The following is a 14,070-nucleotide window of genomic DNA, read 5'->3' as shown; positions in this document are numbered from 1 at the left end:
ACTAGCCGGCTTTGTCCCATAGGCTTTACACCAAATTTTGCCTCAGCTAGTAGCTAGCTCATTCGCAAAATGGTACTTGCGAATGAGCTAGCTGGGTACCCAGCTAGCTCATTCGCAAGGACCATTTTGCGAATGAACTAGCTGGGTACCCAACTAGTTCATTCGCAAAGATGACCTAGCTAGCTGGGTACCCAGCTAGTTCATTCGCAAGGACCATTTTGCGAATGAACTAGCTGGGTACCCAACTAGTTCATTCGCAAAGATGACCTAGCTAGCTGGGTACCCAACTAGTTCATTCGCAAAGATGACCTAGCTAGCTGGGTACCCAGCTAGTTCATTCGCAAGGACCATTTTGCGAATGAACTAGCTGGGTACCCAACTAGTTCATTCGCAAAGATGACCTAGCTAGCTGGGTACCCAACTAGTTCATTCGCAAAGATGACCTAGCTAGCTGGGTACCCAGCTAGTTCATTCGCAAGGATCATTTTGCGAATGAGCTAGTTGGGTACCCAGCTAGTTCATTCGCAACCTGCGAATGAACTAGTTGGGTACCCAGCTAGTTCATTTGCAACCTGCGAATGAACTAGCTGGGATGAGTAGCAACGTCTGGGGGCGGACGTCTAGGGGCGTGGTACATGACGTAGCTGCTGGTATTTGCATTTCAATGATAGGGCACATTTGATTGGGTCATTCTGAAGTCTGGGGGGCAGGGCTAGGCATACAGAAATACGCTACAGCCCTTTCCGTGCACGGTTCTGTTTATAGTCCCCAGCTCAACAAATTATGTGTTTTAAAATATGTTGCGACCGTCGGATTGTTGTTCAAAACGGAGGGATACTAGCTAAGGTGTGCGGGAGTTGGCGTATATAAGTTGATTGCTTTAAAACGGAGAGAAATGTCGTATTTACGCTGTTTAAAACGGGCTGATGGACGAAAATCTTTGGTTTTAGCCTAACGTATGGGGTGGTGTTCAATTCGCGAGCGGGTAAGGGGCCTACGTAATGTTTAAAGAACAACATCTAAGGTTATATGGAATTTACAAATCTAGATGTGAAGAAAGATTTTGAAAAGATGTTTTAATTTTCTTTTAAATTAGATAAGTTGCCGATGAGGAATCGTAAAAGGACGTGGCGAGGAGAGATGACGTGTGTTCGCTTCGGGTTTGCGCGATGAGCTCTGGGTATCGTAGTTTTAGTGTTTGTGAATGTTAAATGTGGGGAATGTTTGTGCTGCTGTGACACATTAAAGAACAACATCTAAGGTTATGTGGAATTTACAAATCTAGATGTGAAGAAAGATTTTGAAAAGATGTTTTAATTTTCTTTTAAATTAGATAAGTTGCCGATGAGGAATTGTAAAAGGACGTGGCGAGGAGAGATGACGTATGTTCGCTTCGAGTTTGCGCGATGAGCTCTGGGTATCGTAGTTTTAGTGTTTGTGAATGTTAAATGTGGGGAATGTTTGTGCTGCTGTGACACATTAAAGAACAACATCTAAGGTTATGTGGAATTTACAAATCTAGATGTGAAGAAAGATTTTGATTTCTGTTAAATTAGATAAGTTGCCGGATAAATTGCTATCGTTTTACCGGAAGTGGTCACGGACTCACGGCTTCTCAAACTACATTGTTCTACCGTCAACAATGTATTGAATGATCGGGAGAAACACACATCAAAATGGGTGAGTAAATAAGCTGACAATATTAGCATAGATGAATAAATAGCTAACGTTATCCAGTTGACATTACAGATCATAGCTTTCATAACGTCAGCTAACGTTAACGAAAGTAGAGTAGGTAAACACGTTCATGTTAGCTGTACTGGTTGTTCATAGCTTGCTAGCTAGCTAACGTTACCTAACGTTAGTATATCGATAGCCTAATTTAACGTTAGCTATTTATCCATACTCTAACTACAGTAAATGTCTGGATGTAACAGTACTGTATATCTGTATGTCGTGTATGTCATGATGAATTGAAAATGGGGACCTGATGTAAACAAGACTTTCTATCTCTCTGTTATGCAACCCCAATTAGCAGTTGTTTTTACTGTATTTATTCTGCAATCTTAAATAAACAAATCAAACCTTAGCTAATTTCCCCCCATGATGTGATTGATTGAAAACGTTATTAACAGATTGCAGAATGGGTACAATACAGTACGGCTAAATTCACACAAGTACTAAAGATGCAGTTTATGACATAAAGATATACAGTACTTTGTAAGAAAACGAGATAATAAAATATATATACATCCGAAGGGGACTATATTATTCTCATGTACAATGAAGTTGTGATATTTTCTGTATTGTCGCAGTGAAAGGGTTAACCCGTTGGTAGTGTGGTAGTGAAAGGGTGTATGTATCTAGCTTTTTAAATCCATTTCAAGGTACATTCACACACTGTCATACTTTTGTTTCTGAAAGACAACTACTGTTTCATATTGTGTCAGATTCTCAGATAGTGGTCCCCGCCACAACCGTGTCACCTAGTACTTTCTACAAGCTGGGCAATGACTCCTTCAAACTGGTGGCCCAGAAGATGAAGTGGGACAAGGCCAGGAGGCAGTGCCAAGCAGACGACGCATATCTGGCCAATATCCTGAACCCGATAATACAAGCCTTCATTACCCTGCAGATCCATAAGTTATTATCCATAAATTATTATTATTATCTCTGTGTGTGGCGTTAGGCGCTGAGCGTGGCACGAATAAATTATTTTTCAGCCCGCTTTTGTATCGTGCATAAGAACACAAATACTCTCGATAATCTATAGTTTATTTGAAAACTATTCATAAATCAGCCGGAAAATGACAATGTGTTTTGTGTATTCCAGTAAATGGCTATTTTCGTGGAATTTCTCTGAAATTACTAGAACTCTCCGAAACTATACTCGTATTCAAAACGGTATAAAACGGAAATGTACTGATGAAAAAACAATCCGTTTTGTACATCTTTGACTGCAAGCAAGTCATTGATAAGCGACGGGTGTATTAGACACATAGCCATAATTTAAGATATAGTTTATGCATTCGCAAATGTGCTCGTCCTCCCATTGATTAACGTGGTGGCATCCAAGCGATAAATTGTCATATCCGGCTGGCAACCAATGTGTTAACCCTTTCACTGCCACACGACAGAAGGTTAACCCTTTACTATCACGCAACCGACGGCGATGCTCCATCATTAGCTCTGCATCCGTGGAGCTAATGATGGAGCATCGCCGTCGGTTGTGTGATAGTAAAGGGCTAACCTTCTGTATTGTCACAGTGAAAGGGTCAAGGACACTGGGTCAGACAGTTGTTTGTTCACAGAGGATCTTGTTCTCTCTTGTGACTTCTCTTTTCTCAGACTGGCGGCCGGTTCAAGTGGGTGGACAACTGGCCTCTTTCCTAGTCAAGTCAAGAGTTTTAATTGTCACGGCATACAGGTATACAATGAAATGCGGGTGGTCTTGCCCGCAACAATGTGCAATACAGTGGTACAACATATAATAGAATCCAATAAAAAAAAAAACATAGTGCAATAAACAGGTACAGGTAACATGGTGTGACATCTCGGTATCTGTACATAGTTATTTACAGAGCATGAAGGACATGCTACACCAAATGGGGGAGAAACGAGCCTACAATGAACGACGCCTGTGTCAGGGCTCTACAGTGCGAGCAAATTGCTCGCATATGCCCCTAAAAATATGTGTGTGCGAACCTGCAAAATCAAGTACTCGCACGGCGTGCGAGTGGGGCCGGCGAGTGCAGAGTACAGCCTCATTCGTCCTTTTTTTTCTCCGCTGCGAGAATCGTTAAAAAACTACAAGTCCCACAGTTCACAGCCGCATAAACGTTCCAATCACAGTAGAGTTTCCTGTGGTCACGCGACTGGAAACTGAAAGTAATTTTTTGCGTCAGCATAGATATATCTATGAGCGTCAGTGTCTGAGTCAGACAATACAGCCATGTATTGCCCATTCATTTTTATTTTGCGCGAAAGATACCGGAGAATGAGAAGTCAGGCGAGGCAGCTCATGTTACAGAGGTGATAGTTAACCAAGATACTGACGCTAGCCAGCATGCTAGCGAGGCTACACCCACTACTACCCCCACTGTAGCACCCAATGTACCCACTGTAGCTAACTAGCTAATGAAGCTACACCCAATGTACCCACTGTAGCTAACGAAGCTACACCCAATGTACCCACTGTAGCTAACGATGCTACACCCACTGGAGCCGGAGGGAAGACATACAAATTTAACGTGAATTGGCTAAACATTTTCCCATGGCTAGAGTTGGAAAACAATGTCATGTTTTGTAAATATTGCAGAAACAGGCAGGCAATACGCCCTTTGTGTCGGGAAACCCGCACCTGAAGAGATTCGGTAGTAAAACACAACGTCTCGCGGCGGCACATCCAGTCATCCAGTGTAGAGATTTGTACATATTGAGAAAGGAGAGACCATCCTTGTGAGTTTGTTTAGCACACACACACAGTGTGGGCCAGTGACTTTGGTGCTATTGCACAGTTCCGTTCCCATTTGAACATGCACATACAGAGTACTACTATACATGTACATTTATTTTTGTTTAAAAAATGTGAGTTTGTTTAGCACACACAGTGTGGGCCAGTGACTTTGGTGCTATTGCACAGTTCCGTTCCCATTTGAACATGCACATACAGAGTACTACTATACATGTACATTTATTTTTGTTTAAAAAAATGTGAGTTTGTTAATAAACTCAGTTACTAGAAAAAAATTCACTGTGCTCCTAAATTTCTTTGTGTGCTCCTAAATTTTTTCATTTAGGAGCACCTGTGCCCCTAATGAAAAAGGTTAGCGTAGAGCCCTGTCTACATGGACGTGGACCGAACGTGGAAGACGGCAGCATGCAGCAACAGCCACTACTCTCTCTGCAAGAGGTCACCAGGTCTGAATATCTCTATATGATAATAATAATAATAATAATAATAATAATAATAATAATAATAATAATAATAATAATAATAATAACTTAATTTGCATAGCACCTTCACAGCAGTAATGTAGACATAATGGACATAAAATAGACATAGGCATAATATTAGCATGCAATTAGCATAAAATAGTGCAATAGTGCAGTGCAATAAAATCGCTCTAATTTCCAGTACAATAATCACTGTGCATGTAATGAGTATAAGTAGCAGAGTGTATTAAAAGGCTACGGTGAACGAGGTACGTATTTAGCTTACTTTTGAAAATATTTAGTGATCTAGCCTAATGTCCATAGGGTGTTCCATGGCTTTGGTGCATCATTCGCAAAGGCTGCCTCCTTGATTTTCTTTTGGCTGTGGTTGGGAACCTTCAATAAACCAGTAGTCATTCATTAATTTGGCCGTCCTCAGACGGGTTCGCCAGTGGAGATTCCAATCATCCCGATCCTCCATACATCCGACCAGTTGCGTAGGGCTCTCCACACCTGCGTCCTTCCTCAGTATGTCTACATATGTCGGCGTGGGACATCCTCTTGGTCGGGGCCCGTGTGTCGGCTCCCAGAGCACCAGCTTGGTGTGGGACGTCCTCTTGGTCCCCGTGTGTCGGCTCCCAGAGCACCAGCTTGGTGTGGGACGTCCTCTTGGTCGGGGCCCGTGTGTTGACTCCCAGAGCACCAGCTTGGTGTGGGACGTCCTCTTGGTCGGGGCCCGTGTGTCGGCTCCCAGAGCACCAGCTTGGTGTGGGACGTCCTCTTGGTCGGGGCCCGTGTGTTGCCTCCCAGAGCACCAGCTTGGTGTGGGACGTCCTCTTGGTCGGGGCCCGTGTGTTGCCTCCCAGAGCACCAGCTTGGTGTGGGACGTCCTCTTGGTCGGGGCCCGTGTGTTGCCTCCCAGAGCACTAGCTTGGTGTGGGACGTCCTCTTGGTCGTCGCCCGTGTGTCGGCTCCCAGAGCACCAGCTTGGTGTGGGACGTCCTCTTGGTCGTCGCCCGTGTGTTGACTCCCAGAGCACCAGCTTGGTGTGGGACGTCCTCTTGGTCGGGGCCCGTGTGTTGACTCCCAGAGCACCAGCTTGGTGTGTTGACTCCCAGAGCACCAGCTTGGTGTGTTGGCTCCCAGAGCACCAGCTTGGTGTGGGACGTCCTCTTGGTCGGGGCCCGTGTGTCGGCTCCCAGAGCACCAGCTTGGTGTGGGACGTCCTCTTGGTCGGGGCCCGTGTGTTGACTCCCAGAGCACCAGCTTGCTAGTCGGAAGTACCTGGTGTCGGTGGCAGTGACCTGCAAGTTTCATCCTCCTGGATGCCACCTTGTCGCTCAGCCTTGGTAGTCCCCCGTACAGATGCTTGTTGGTTACATGCTCATTCAGTACGCAGTTTCCCGCCTGATCTCAAACCTACCGAAGTTGGCCCATGTCACCCCACTTCTTAGGGACCTGCACTGGCTCCCCATTGCTGCACGAATCCGCTTCAAGGCCCTCGACCAGGCATATCGTGTGGCAAAGGGAACGGCTCCCGCCTACCTCCGGTCAATGGTCTCTAACTACACACCCTCAAGACGCCTATACGCTCTGCATCTTCCAGCTGCCTCAGACCTACTCCTATCCAAGCTCCGGGAGGGTCATCAAAGAGAAGCCGCCTATTCTCAGTCCTTGCCCCACAATGGTAGAACGAACTTCCCACCACAGTTAGGACAGCCGAAACTCATCCAATCTTTTGCTGTCGACTAAAGACACACTTCTTCAACCAATATCTGAAATACAATTAATAAATATATCTAACCCTAACTAACCTTACTGTCATGCACTTGTCCTAATATACTAACCCAGTGGTTATTCCTAATACCATTATTTATTGTTAACTTGTACGAAAGGGGTACTAGAACTAGCAAACTCTTCCACACAATTCTCAAACAATGCAAGGGGAATTGAGAACATAATAACTAACATTCTCACATAGCAAGTGAGAAAATGAAGAACAACTGTGAAAATTAAGAACAACTGTATTTCAGCAAATGTACTTCATTCAAACACTCTCTGAATGAACACTCTCCATATCTCTCTCACACTCTCTCCATCTCACACACTCTCTCTCTCTCTCTCTCTCACACATGCACAAAGTGCACAAAGTGTAACAGGCGAGGGATAATACAGTTCAAACAAATAAGTGTATTTCTCTGTCTTGTCAGATTCTATCTCTCCCCCACTGTGTCTCTCCCTCTCCATCTCTCTCCCCCCTCTCTCTCCTCTTTCTCTCTCCCTCTATCTCCTTCCCTTTCTCTCTCCTTCTCTCTCCCTCTCTCTCCTTCCCTTTCTCTCTCCCTCTCTCTCTTCCCCCTCTCTCTCCCCCTCATTCTGTCTCTCTCACACACACACACAAATTTTGCGTGGGCTGATCCATAGTGGGCGAGTGCCTGCGGTCAACCGCGGTGGCGATCAAACTAAAATATTTTTATTGTTTGCGGTTAATTTGCGACCTGGTTAGTTAAAATACAAATATAATTAGCATAATACCGCCGATATCCTGCATCAAATCCCGACTCTTTCCAGAGGGATCTTCTTCCAATCAAATAAAGTCTAATCCGACGGCAGTAACAGCATAAGGATGAATGAATAGTGATGTGGATGTAAATCAACAAAACACTTGTAGTCCATTCTAGAAGTGACGGAAGGCTTTGAGAAACGAGTGTTCAGTCGCTCGGTATAGTGTGTGGCTACTTACCAGCTTTCGCTATGCGAAACTTAATTTAGTCTCTTGAAACCTGTTTTTTCATGCATTAGTATTATCTCATCCCGATTCTCCTTATTTCAGGTGAGTGGCACTGGATCGACAACAGCGTCGTGGACTACACCAACTGGAAAGTCGGGTATCTCATGATGCAGCAGTTAAGGTGTTGATACCATTCAGCACCACATATCTGTGTGAAGCTGGCTTTTCATCCATGACGGCTCTGAAAACAAAATATAGGGCCAAGTTGAGCCTTGAGGATGACATGCGTGTTGCCTTGTCAAAGATCTCCCCACGTATTGACCGTATTATTAGCCGGCAGCAGCAGACCTCGCATTGAGCTAGAAATTTCCACTGAGTGAACTAGTGCTTATTTTCTGTATTTATTTATATTTTTTGAGAAATGGTAACTTGGTGATCCTTTTCTGTATTTAAAAAGAATACATGATTTTCTGTTTTTGAGAAATGGTCAAACTTATCCAAATATGCTATTTTTATGGAGAACAGTGCAGTGCAGCTGCAACAGATAGCACTTTAGTGATCCTTTTCTGTATTTAAAAAAAATACATGATTTTCTGTTTTTGAGAAATGGTCACACTTATACAAATATGCTATTTTTATGGAAAAGTGTGCAGCTGCATGTGCAGCTGCAACAGATAGCACTTTAGTGATAATTTTCTGTAATTATTAATGCTATTTGATTTACTAATAACTACAAGCAGTGTAATGTCAACAGTACTAAGCCATTTAGACCTGAAACACCTGTTAATAATGCATTATATAGCCTGCATATACACACAAATGTGTTTCCCGGTTTCTTAAATAAACATTATTTTGAAAGCAAGCACTTTTGTCATCATTGTAGCAAAAAAGACAGGACCGGAAAAGTCTTTATCGTATGTAGGGGTGACCCCCCCCCCCCCCCCCCCAACCACCTCCAATGTACAGTCCCCCCCCCACCCCACCTACCCAACCTCCTCCAATGTACAGTTTCTACGTCAAATGTATATACTCTCTTTTCTGGACTATTTTTGTATCACAAACGGTACTGTATTTGCAAATCTGGTAAATCTGGTATGTCATAAATGTCTAGATGTAGCAGTACTGTCTATCTGTGTGTCATGTATGTCATATATGTCCTGATGAATTGAAAATAGGGGACCCTGATGTAAACAAGACGAAAGCCTTTCTCTGGTCTGCATCCCCTTAACAATTGTATGTATTGAGCTGTACTGTACTGTACCCATTCTGCAATCTGTTAATACAGTTTTCAATCAATCATTCGGTCATGTTGCATTGCAACTACCGCCCTGTTTCTATTCTTATCTCCATCTCGAAAGTCATGGAAAAAATAGTCTACGAACAGGTCGAAAAGTACCTAGCGGAAAAAAATCTAATCTACGAATTCCAATCTGGCTTCAGAACATCCCACTCCACTGACACATTGATTGATTGAAAAGTTTATTAACAGATTGCAGAATGGGTACAGTACAGCTCAATACATACAATTGTTAAGGGGATGCAGACCAGAGAAAGACTTTCGTCTTGTTTACATCAGGGTCCCCCATTTTCATTCATTCATCATCAATTCACCTGCTCTATTTGAACGACCACATCAAACAAGAGGTGGACGCAGGCAAATACTGCGGCATGGTCATGCTGGACCTACAAAAGGCCTTCGACACTGTCAATCACTCCATTCTGATTGAGTGAGCTGGATGCAATCCTACCTGCAGCTGTGTTTGTCGACGGTGACTTGAAATGCAAAGCAGTTGAATATATATATATTCCATGAAATATGACAGAATCAACAGACGAATATTTATGTGGCGATAAAATACAAGACTTTGAATGCGATATCGACCCAGAAAGACGTGTTTAATTCCATTGAAGCCAATTGTAATTATTATACGGAGTAACAATTTAGTGAATGTATAGTATTAGATAACACATTTTCGTTAATACATTTCAAGGGGGGTCTATGTAGAAGACGTCAATGCTGCTTACAATACTTTTTTGAATATCTATCGGACACTTTACGATAGGCACTGCCCAATGGTTCAACATAAACAAAAAAGTAATGACAATAGAAAACCATGGATAACAAAGTGGTTAGAGAATGCATGTAAAAAGAAAAACAAACTATAGAGATTTGATCAAATGTAGAAAAAAGGCTGCTGAAACTAAATACAAAGTGTATAAGAATAAGTTAGTATTCATTATGAGATGGGCCAAGAAAGATTATTACAATAGATTGTTAGGCGGAAATAAAAATAATAAATAAGGTAATGGGAAATAAATCAGCGTCCATAAAAATGCCTAGCCATTTCATTAGTAATAGTAAGACTATAAAAAACATGAATGAGGTGGTTAATGATTTCAACAATTTTTTTGTGAATGTGGGGCCAAATCTGGCAGATGCCATTCAAAAACACGATGAACCATTACAGGAAGGATGGAGAGGAGATAGTAAAGTACTGCAGTCTATGTTTTTGGGAAATGTCAGTGAAGCAGAAATCATATCCATTGTATCAAAGTCAAAGAATAAGACATCCATTGACAGTGATGGGATAATAATAATTTTATTTGTATAGCACTTTTCATACAGAGGTTGCAGTTCAAAGTGCTTCACAACAGTAGAACATACAGGCATAAGCAAGCATAAAAAAATTATAAGAACATTTAAATACAAAGAGATAGAGATACAGTAATACAAATCTAGTCCCTTTGCAGGTTGATGTGAACACAACATGCAAAGAACATGCAATACAAAGATAATAAACATACATACTAATTGTGTAGTAGTTATTATTATTGTATTAATATTCTACAGTATCGGCAGATCGCTGCCATCTCAAATGAATCTTCTGTACATCCCTGCAAGAAAGCCATTGAGAATATATATACTGTGTTATTTAATTTATTTAATCCATATGTGTTGTCTGGAAGCACTTTGCCGTATTCTATTATAATATTTTTTTTGTTTGTGTTTTATGTTACATACGTCTGGTGGCAATCAATTTCCCCCTTTGGGGATTAATACAGTATATTCTCTCAAATCATTTTCAATTCTCCGTTTTCTATCAACAAATCTCGCATATCCTTGTCAGACAGATTGCCATACATGTCCTATTACATTCTAACATTTCTCTACTCTACTACTGTAACGTTGAATCTTGAGACACAACTATATTTGAAAGGAACTGCAAACTTGAACCACGGCCGTGACGTATGTTCGCTTCCGGTTTGCGCGATGAGTTACTGTATAAACGGTTTCCATCTAGTCCCTTTGCAGGTTGATGTGAACACAACATGCAAAGAACATGCAATACAAAGATAATAAACGTACATACTAATTGTGTAGTAGTTAGTTATTATTATTAAACACTAAAACTACGATACCCAGAGCTCATTGCGCAAACCGGAAGCGAACATACGTCATCTTTCCTCGCCACGTCCTTTAACTATTCCTCACCGGCAACTTATCTAATTTAAAAGAAAATTAAAACATCTTTTCAAAATCTTTCTTCACATCTAGATTTGTAAATTCCACATAACCTTAGATGTTGTTCTTTAAACATTACGTAGGCCCCTTACCCGCTCGCGAATTGAATGCCACCCCATACGTTAGGCTAAAACCAAGGATTTTCGTCCATCAGCCCGTTTTAAACAGCGTAAATACGACATTTCTCTCCGTTCTTAAAGCAATCAACTTATATACGCCAACTCCCCCACACCTTAGCTAGTATCCCTCCGTTTTTAACAACAATCCGACGGTCGCAACATATTTTAAAACACATAGTTTGTTTAGCTGGGGACTATAAACAGAACCGGTGTATCCGTATTTCTGTATGCCTACCTAGCCCTGCCCCCAGACTTCAGAATTACCCACTATATATTATATTCTCAATGGCTTTCTTGTTGCAGGGATGTACAGAAGATTCATTTGAGATGGCAGCGATCTGCCGATACTGTAGAATATTAATACAATAATAATAACTAACTACTACACAATTAGTATGTACGTTTATTATCTTTGTATTGCATGTTGTGTTCACATCAACCTGCAAAGGGACTATAATATGGAAACCGTTTATACAGTAACTCATCGCGCAAACCGGAAGCGAACATACGTCATCTTTCCTCGCCACGTCCTTTAACTATTCCTCACCGGCAACTTATCTAATTTAAAAGAAAATTAAAACATCTTTTCAAAATCTTTCTTCACATCTAGATTTGTAAATTCCACATAACCTTAGATGTTGTTCTTTAAACATTACGTAGGCCCCTTACCCGCTCGCGAATTGAACGCCACCCATACGTTAGGCTAAAACCAAAGATTTTCGTCCATCAGCCCGTTTTAAACAGCGTAAATACGACATTTCTCTCCGTTCTTAAAGCAATCAACTTATATACGCCAACTCCCCCACACCTTAGCTAGTATCCCTGCGTTTTTAACAACAATCCGACGGTCGCAACATATTTTAAAACACATAATATTAGCTAAAACCAAAGATTTTCGTCCATCAGCCCGTTTTAAACAGCGTAAATACGACATTTCTCTCCGTTCTTAAAGCAATCAACTTATATACGCCAACTCCCCCACACCTTAGCTTGTATCCCTCCGTTTTTAACAACAATCCAAGGTCGCAACATATTTTAAAACACATAATTTGTTGAGCTGGGGACTATAAACAGATCCAGGGTGCACGGAAAGGGCTGTAGCGTATTTCTGTATGCCTAGCCCTGCCCCCAGACTTCAGAATGACCCAATCAAATGTGCCCTGTCATTGAAATGCAAATACCAGCATCTGCGTCATGTACCACGCCCCTAGACGTCCGCCCCCAGACGTTGCTACTCATCTCAGCTAGTTCATTCGCAGGTTGCGAATGAACTAGCTGGGTACCCAACTAGCTCATTCGCAAAGATGACCTAGCTAGCTGGGTACCCAGCTAGCTAATGTGTCTTTGCGAATGAACTAGCTGGGTACCTAGCTAGTTCATTCGCAAGGATCATTTTGCGAATGAACTAGCTGGGTACCCAACTAGTTCATTCGCAAAGATGACCTAGCTAGCTGGGTACCCAGCTAGTTCATTCGCAAGGATCATTTTGCGAATGAGCTAGTTGGGTACCCAACTAGCTCATTCGCAAAGATGACCTAGCTAGCTGGGTACCTAGCTAGCTCATTCGCAAAGACAAATTTGCGAATGAGCTAGCTCACTACCTAGGTTGCAAATGTGTCAGCTAGCTGGGTACCCAGCTAGCTAGGTAGCACGTGTCTTAGCTAGTTAACTAGCCGGCTTTGTCCCATAGGCTTTACACCAAATTTTGCCTCAGCTAGTAGCTAGCTCATTCGCAAAATGGTCCTTGCGAATGAGCTAGCTGGGTACCCAGCTAGCTGACACATTAGCTAGCTGGGTACCCAGCTAGCTCATTCGCAAGGACCATTTTGCGAATGAACTAGCTGGGTACCCAACTAGTTCATTCGCAAAGATGACCTAGCTAGCTGGGTACCCAGCTAGTTCATTCGCAAGGATCATTTTGCGAATGAACTAGCTGGGTACCCAACTAGTTCATTCGCAAAGATGACCTAGCTAGCTGGGTACCCAGCTAGTTCATTCGCAAGGATCATTTTGCGAATGAGCTAGTTGGGTACCCAGCTAGTTCATTCGCAAAGATGACCTAGCTAGCTGGGTACCCAGCTAGTTCATTCGCAAGGATCATTTTGCGAATGAGCTAGTTGGGTACCCAGCTAGTTCATTCGCAACCTGCGAATGAACTAGCTGGGATGAGTAGCAACGTCTGGGGGCGGACGTCTAGGGGCGTGGTACATGACGTAGCTGCTGGTATTTGCATTTCAATGATAGGGCACATTTGATTGGGTCATTCTGAAGTCTGGGGGCAGGGCTAGGCATACAGAAATACGCTACAGCCCTTTCCATGCACCCTGGTTCTGTTTATAGTCCCCAGCTCAACAAATTATGTGTTTTAAAATATGTTGCGACCTTGGATTGTTGTTAAAAACGGAGGGATACTAGCTAAGGTGTGCGGGAGTTGGCGTATATAAGTTGATTGCTTTAAAACGGAGAGAAATGTCGTATTTACGCTGTTTAAAACGGGCTGATGGACGAAAATCTTTGGTTTTAGCTAATATTATGCGTTTTAAAATATGTTGCGACCGTCGGATTGTTGTTAAAAACGCAGGGCTACTAGCTAAGGTGTGCGGGAGTTGGCGTATATATGTTGATTGCTTTAAGAACGGAGAGAAATGTCGTATTTACGCTGTTTAAAACGGGCTGATGGACGAAAATCTTTGATTTTAGCTAATATTATGCGTTTTAAAATATGTTGCGACCGTCGGATTGTTGTTAAAAACGCAGGGATA

General features: G+C 42.3%; 1 protein-coding gene across 4 annotated transcripts; it reads left to right on the top strand.

The window, feature by feature from the left end:
* Positions 1–1,619: 1,619 nt before the first annotated feature.
* On the top strand, positions 1,620–8,492 carry LOC311247807 (uncharacterized protein). 4 transcript variants are annotated; one of them, XR_014620877.1, is made up of 5 exons: positions 1,620–1,680; positions 2,451–2,643; positions 3,349–3,427; positions 4,800–4,912; positions 7,769–8,492. XR_014620877.1 is itself a non-coding variant. In XM_084338803.1 (5 exons), exons 1-5 carry the CDS (start codon positions 1,677–1,679, stop codon positions 7,770–7,772), a joined length of 375 nt encoding a protein of 124 aa, XP_084194929.1. In that variant the 5' UTR covers positions 1,620–1,676; the 3' UTR covers positions 7,773–8,492. The 4 variants fall into 4 exon arrangements, 2 of the variants coding, with proteins under 2 accessions (XP_084194929.1, XP_084194930.1); XR_014620878.1 differs by having other exon boundaries at positions 4,800–4,920; XM_084338803.1 differs by having other exon boundaries at positions 4,826–4,920.
* Positions 8,493–14,070: the final 5,578 nt, after the last annotated feature.

The sequence above is a fragment of the Notolepis coatsorum genome, assembly GCF_963971535.1.
Source record: "Notolepis coatsorum genome assembly, contig: SCAFFOLD_1144, whole genome shotgun sequence".
In the NCBI taxonomy this organism is placed as follows: Eukaryota; Metazoa; Chordata; class Actinopteri; order Aulopiformes; family Paralepididae; genus Notolepis; species Notolepis coatsorum.
The sequence above is the reverse complement of the archived record's forward strand: the minus strand, read 5'-3'. Positions and strand labels throughout refer to the sequence as shown.

Coding starts and splice junctions, on each gene's coding strand:
- LOC311247807 (XM_084338803.1), top strand. Junction 2,644..3,348: donor ATTACCCTGCAGATCCATAA/GTTATTATCCAT, acceptor CTCTTTTCTCAG/ACTGGCGGCCGGTTCAAGTG. Junction 3,428..4,825: donor TTAATTGTCACGGCATACAG/GTATACAATGAA, acceptor CTAATGAAAAAG/GTTAGCGTAGAGCCCTGTCT.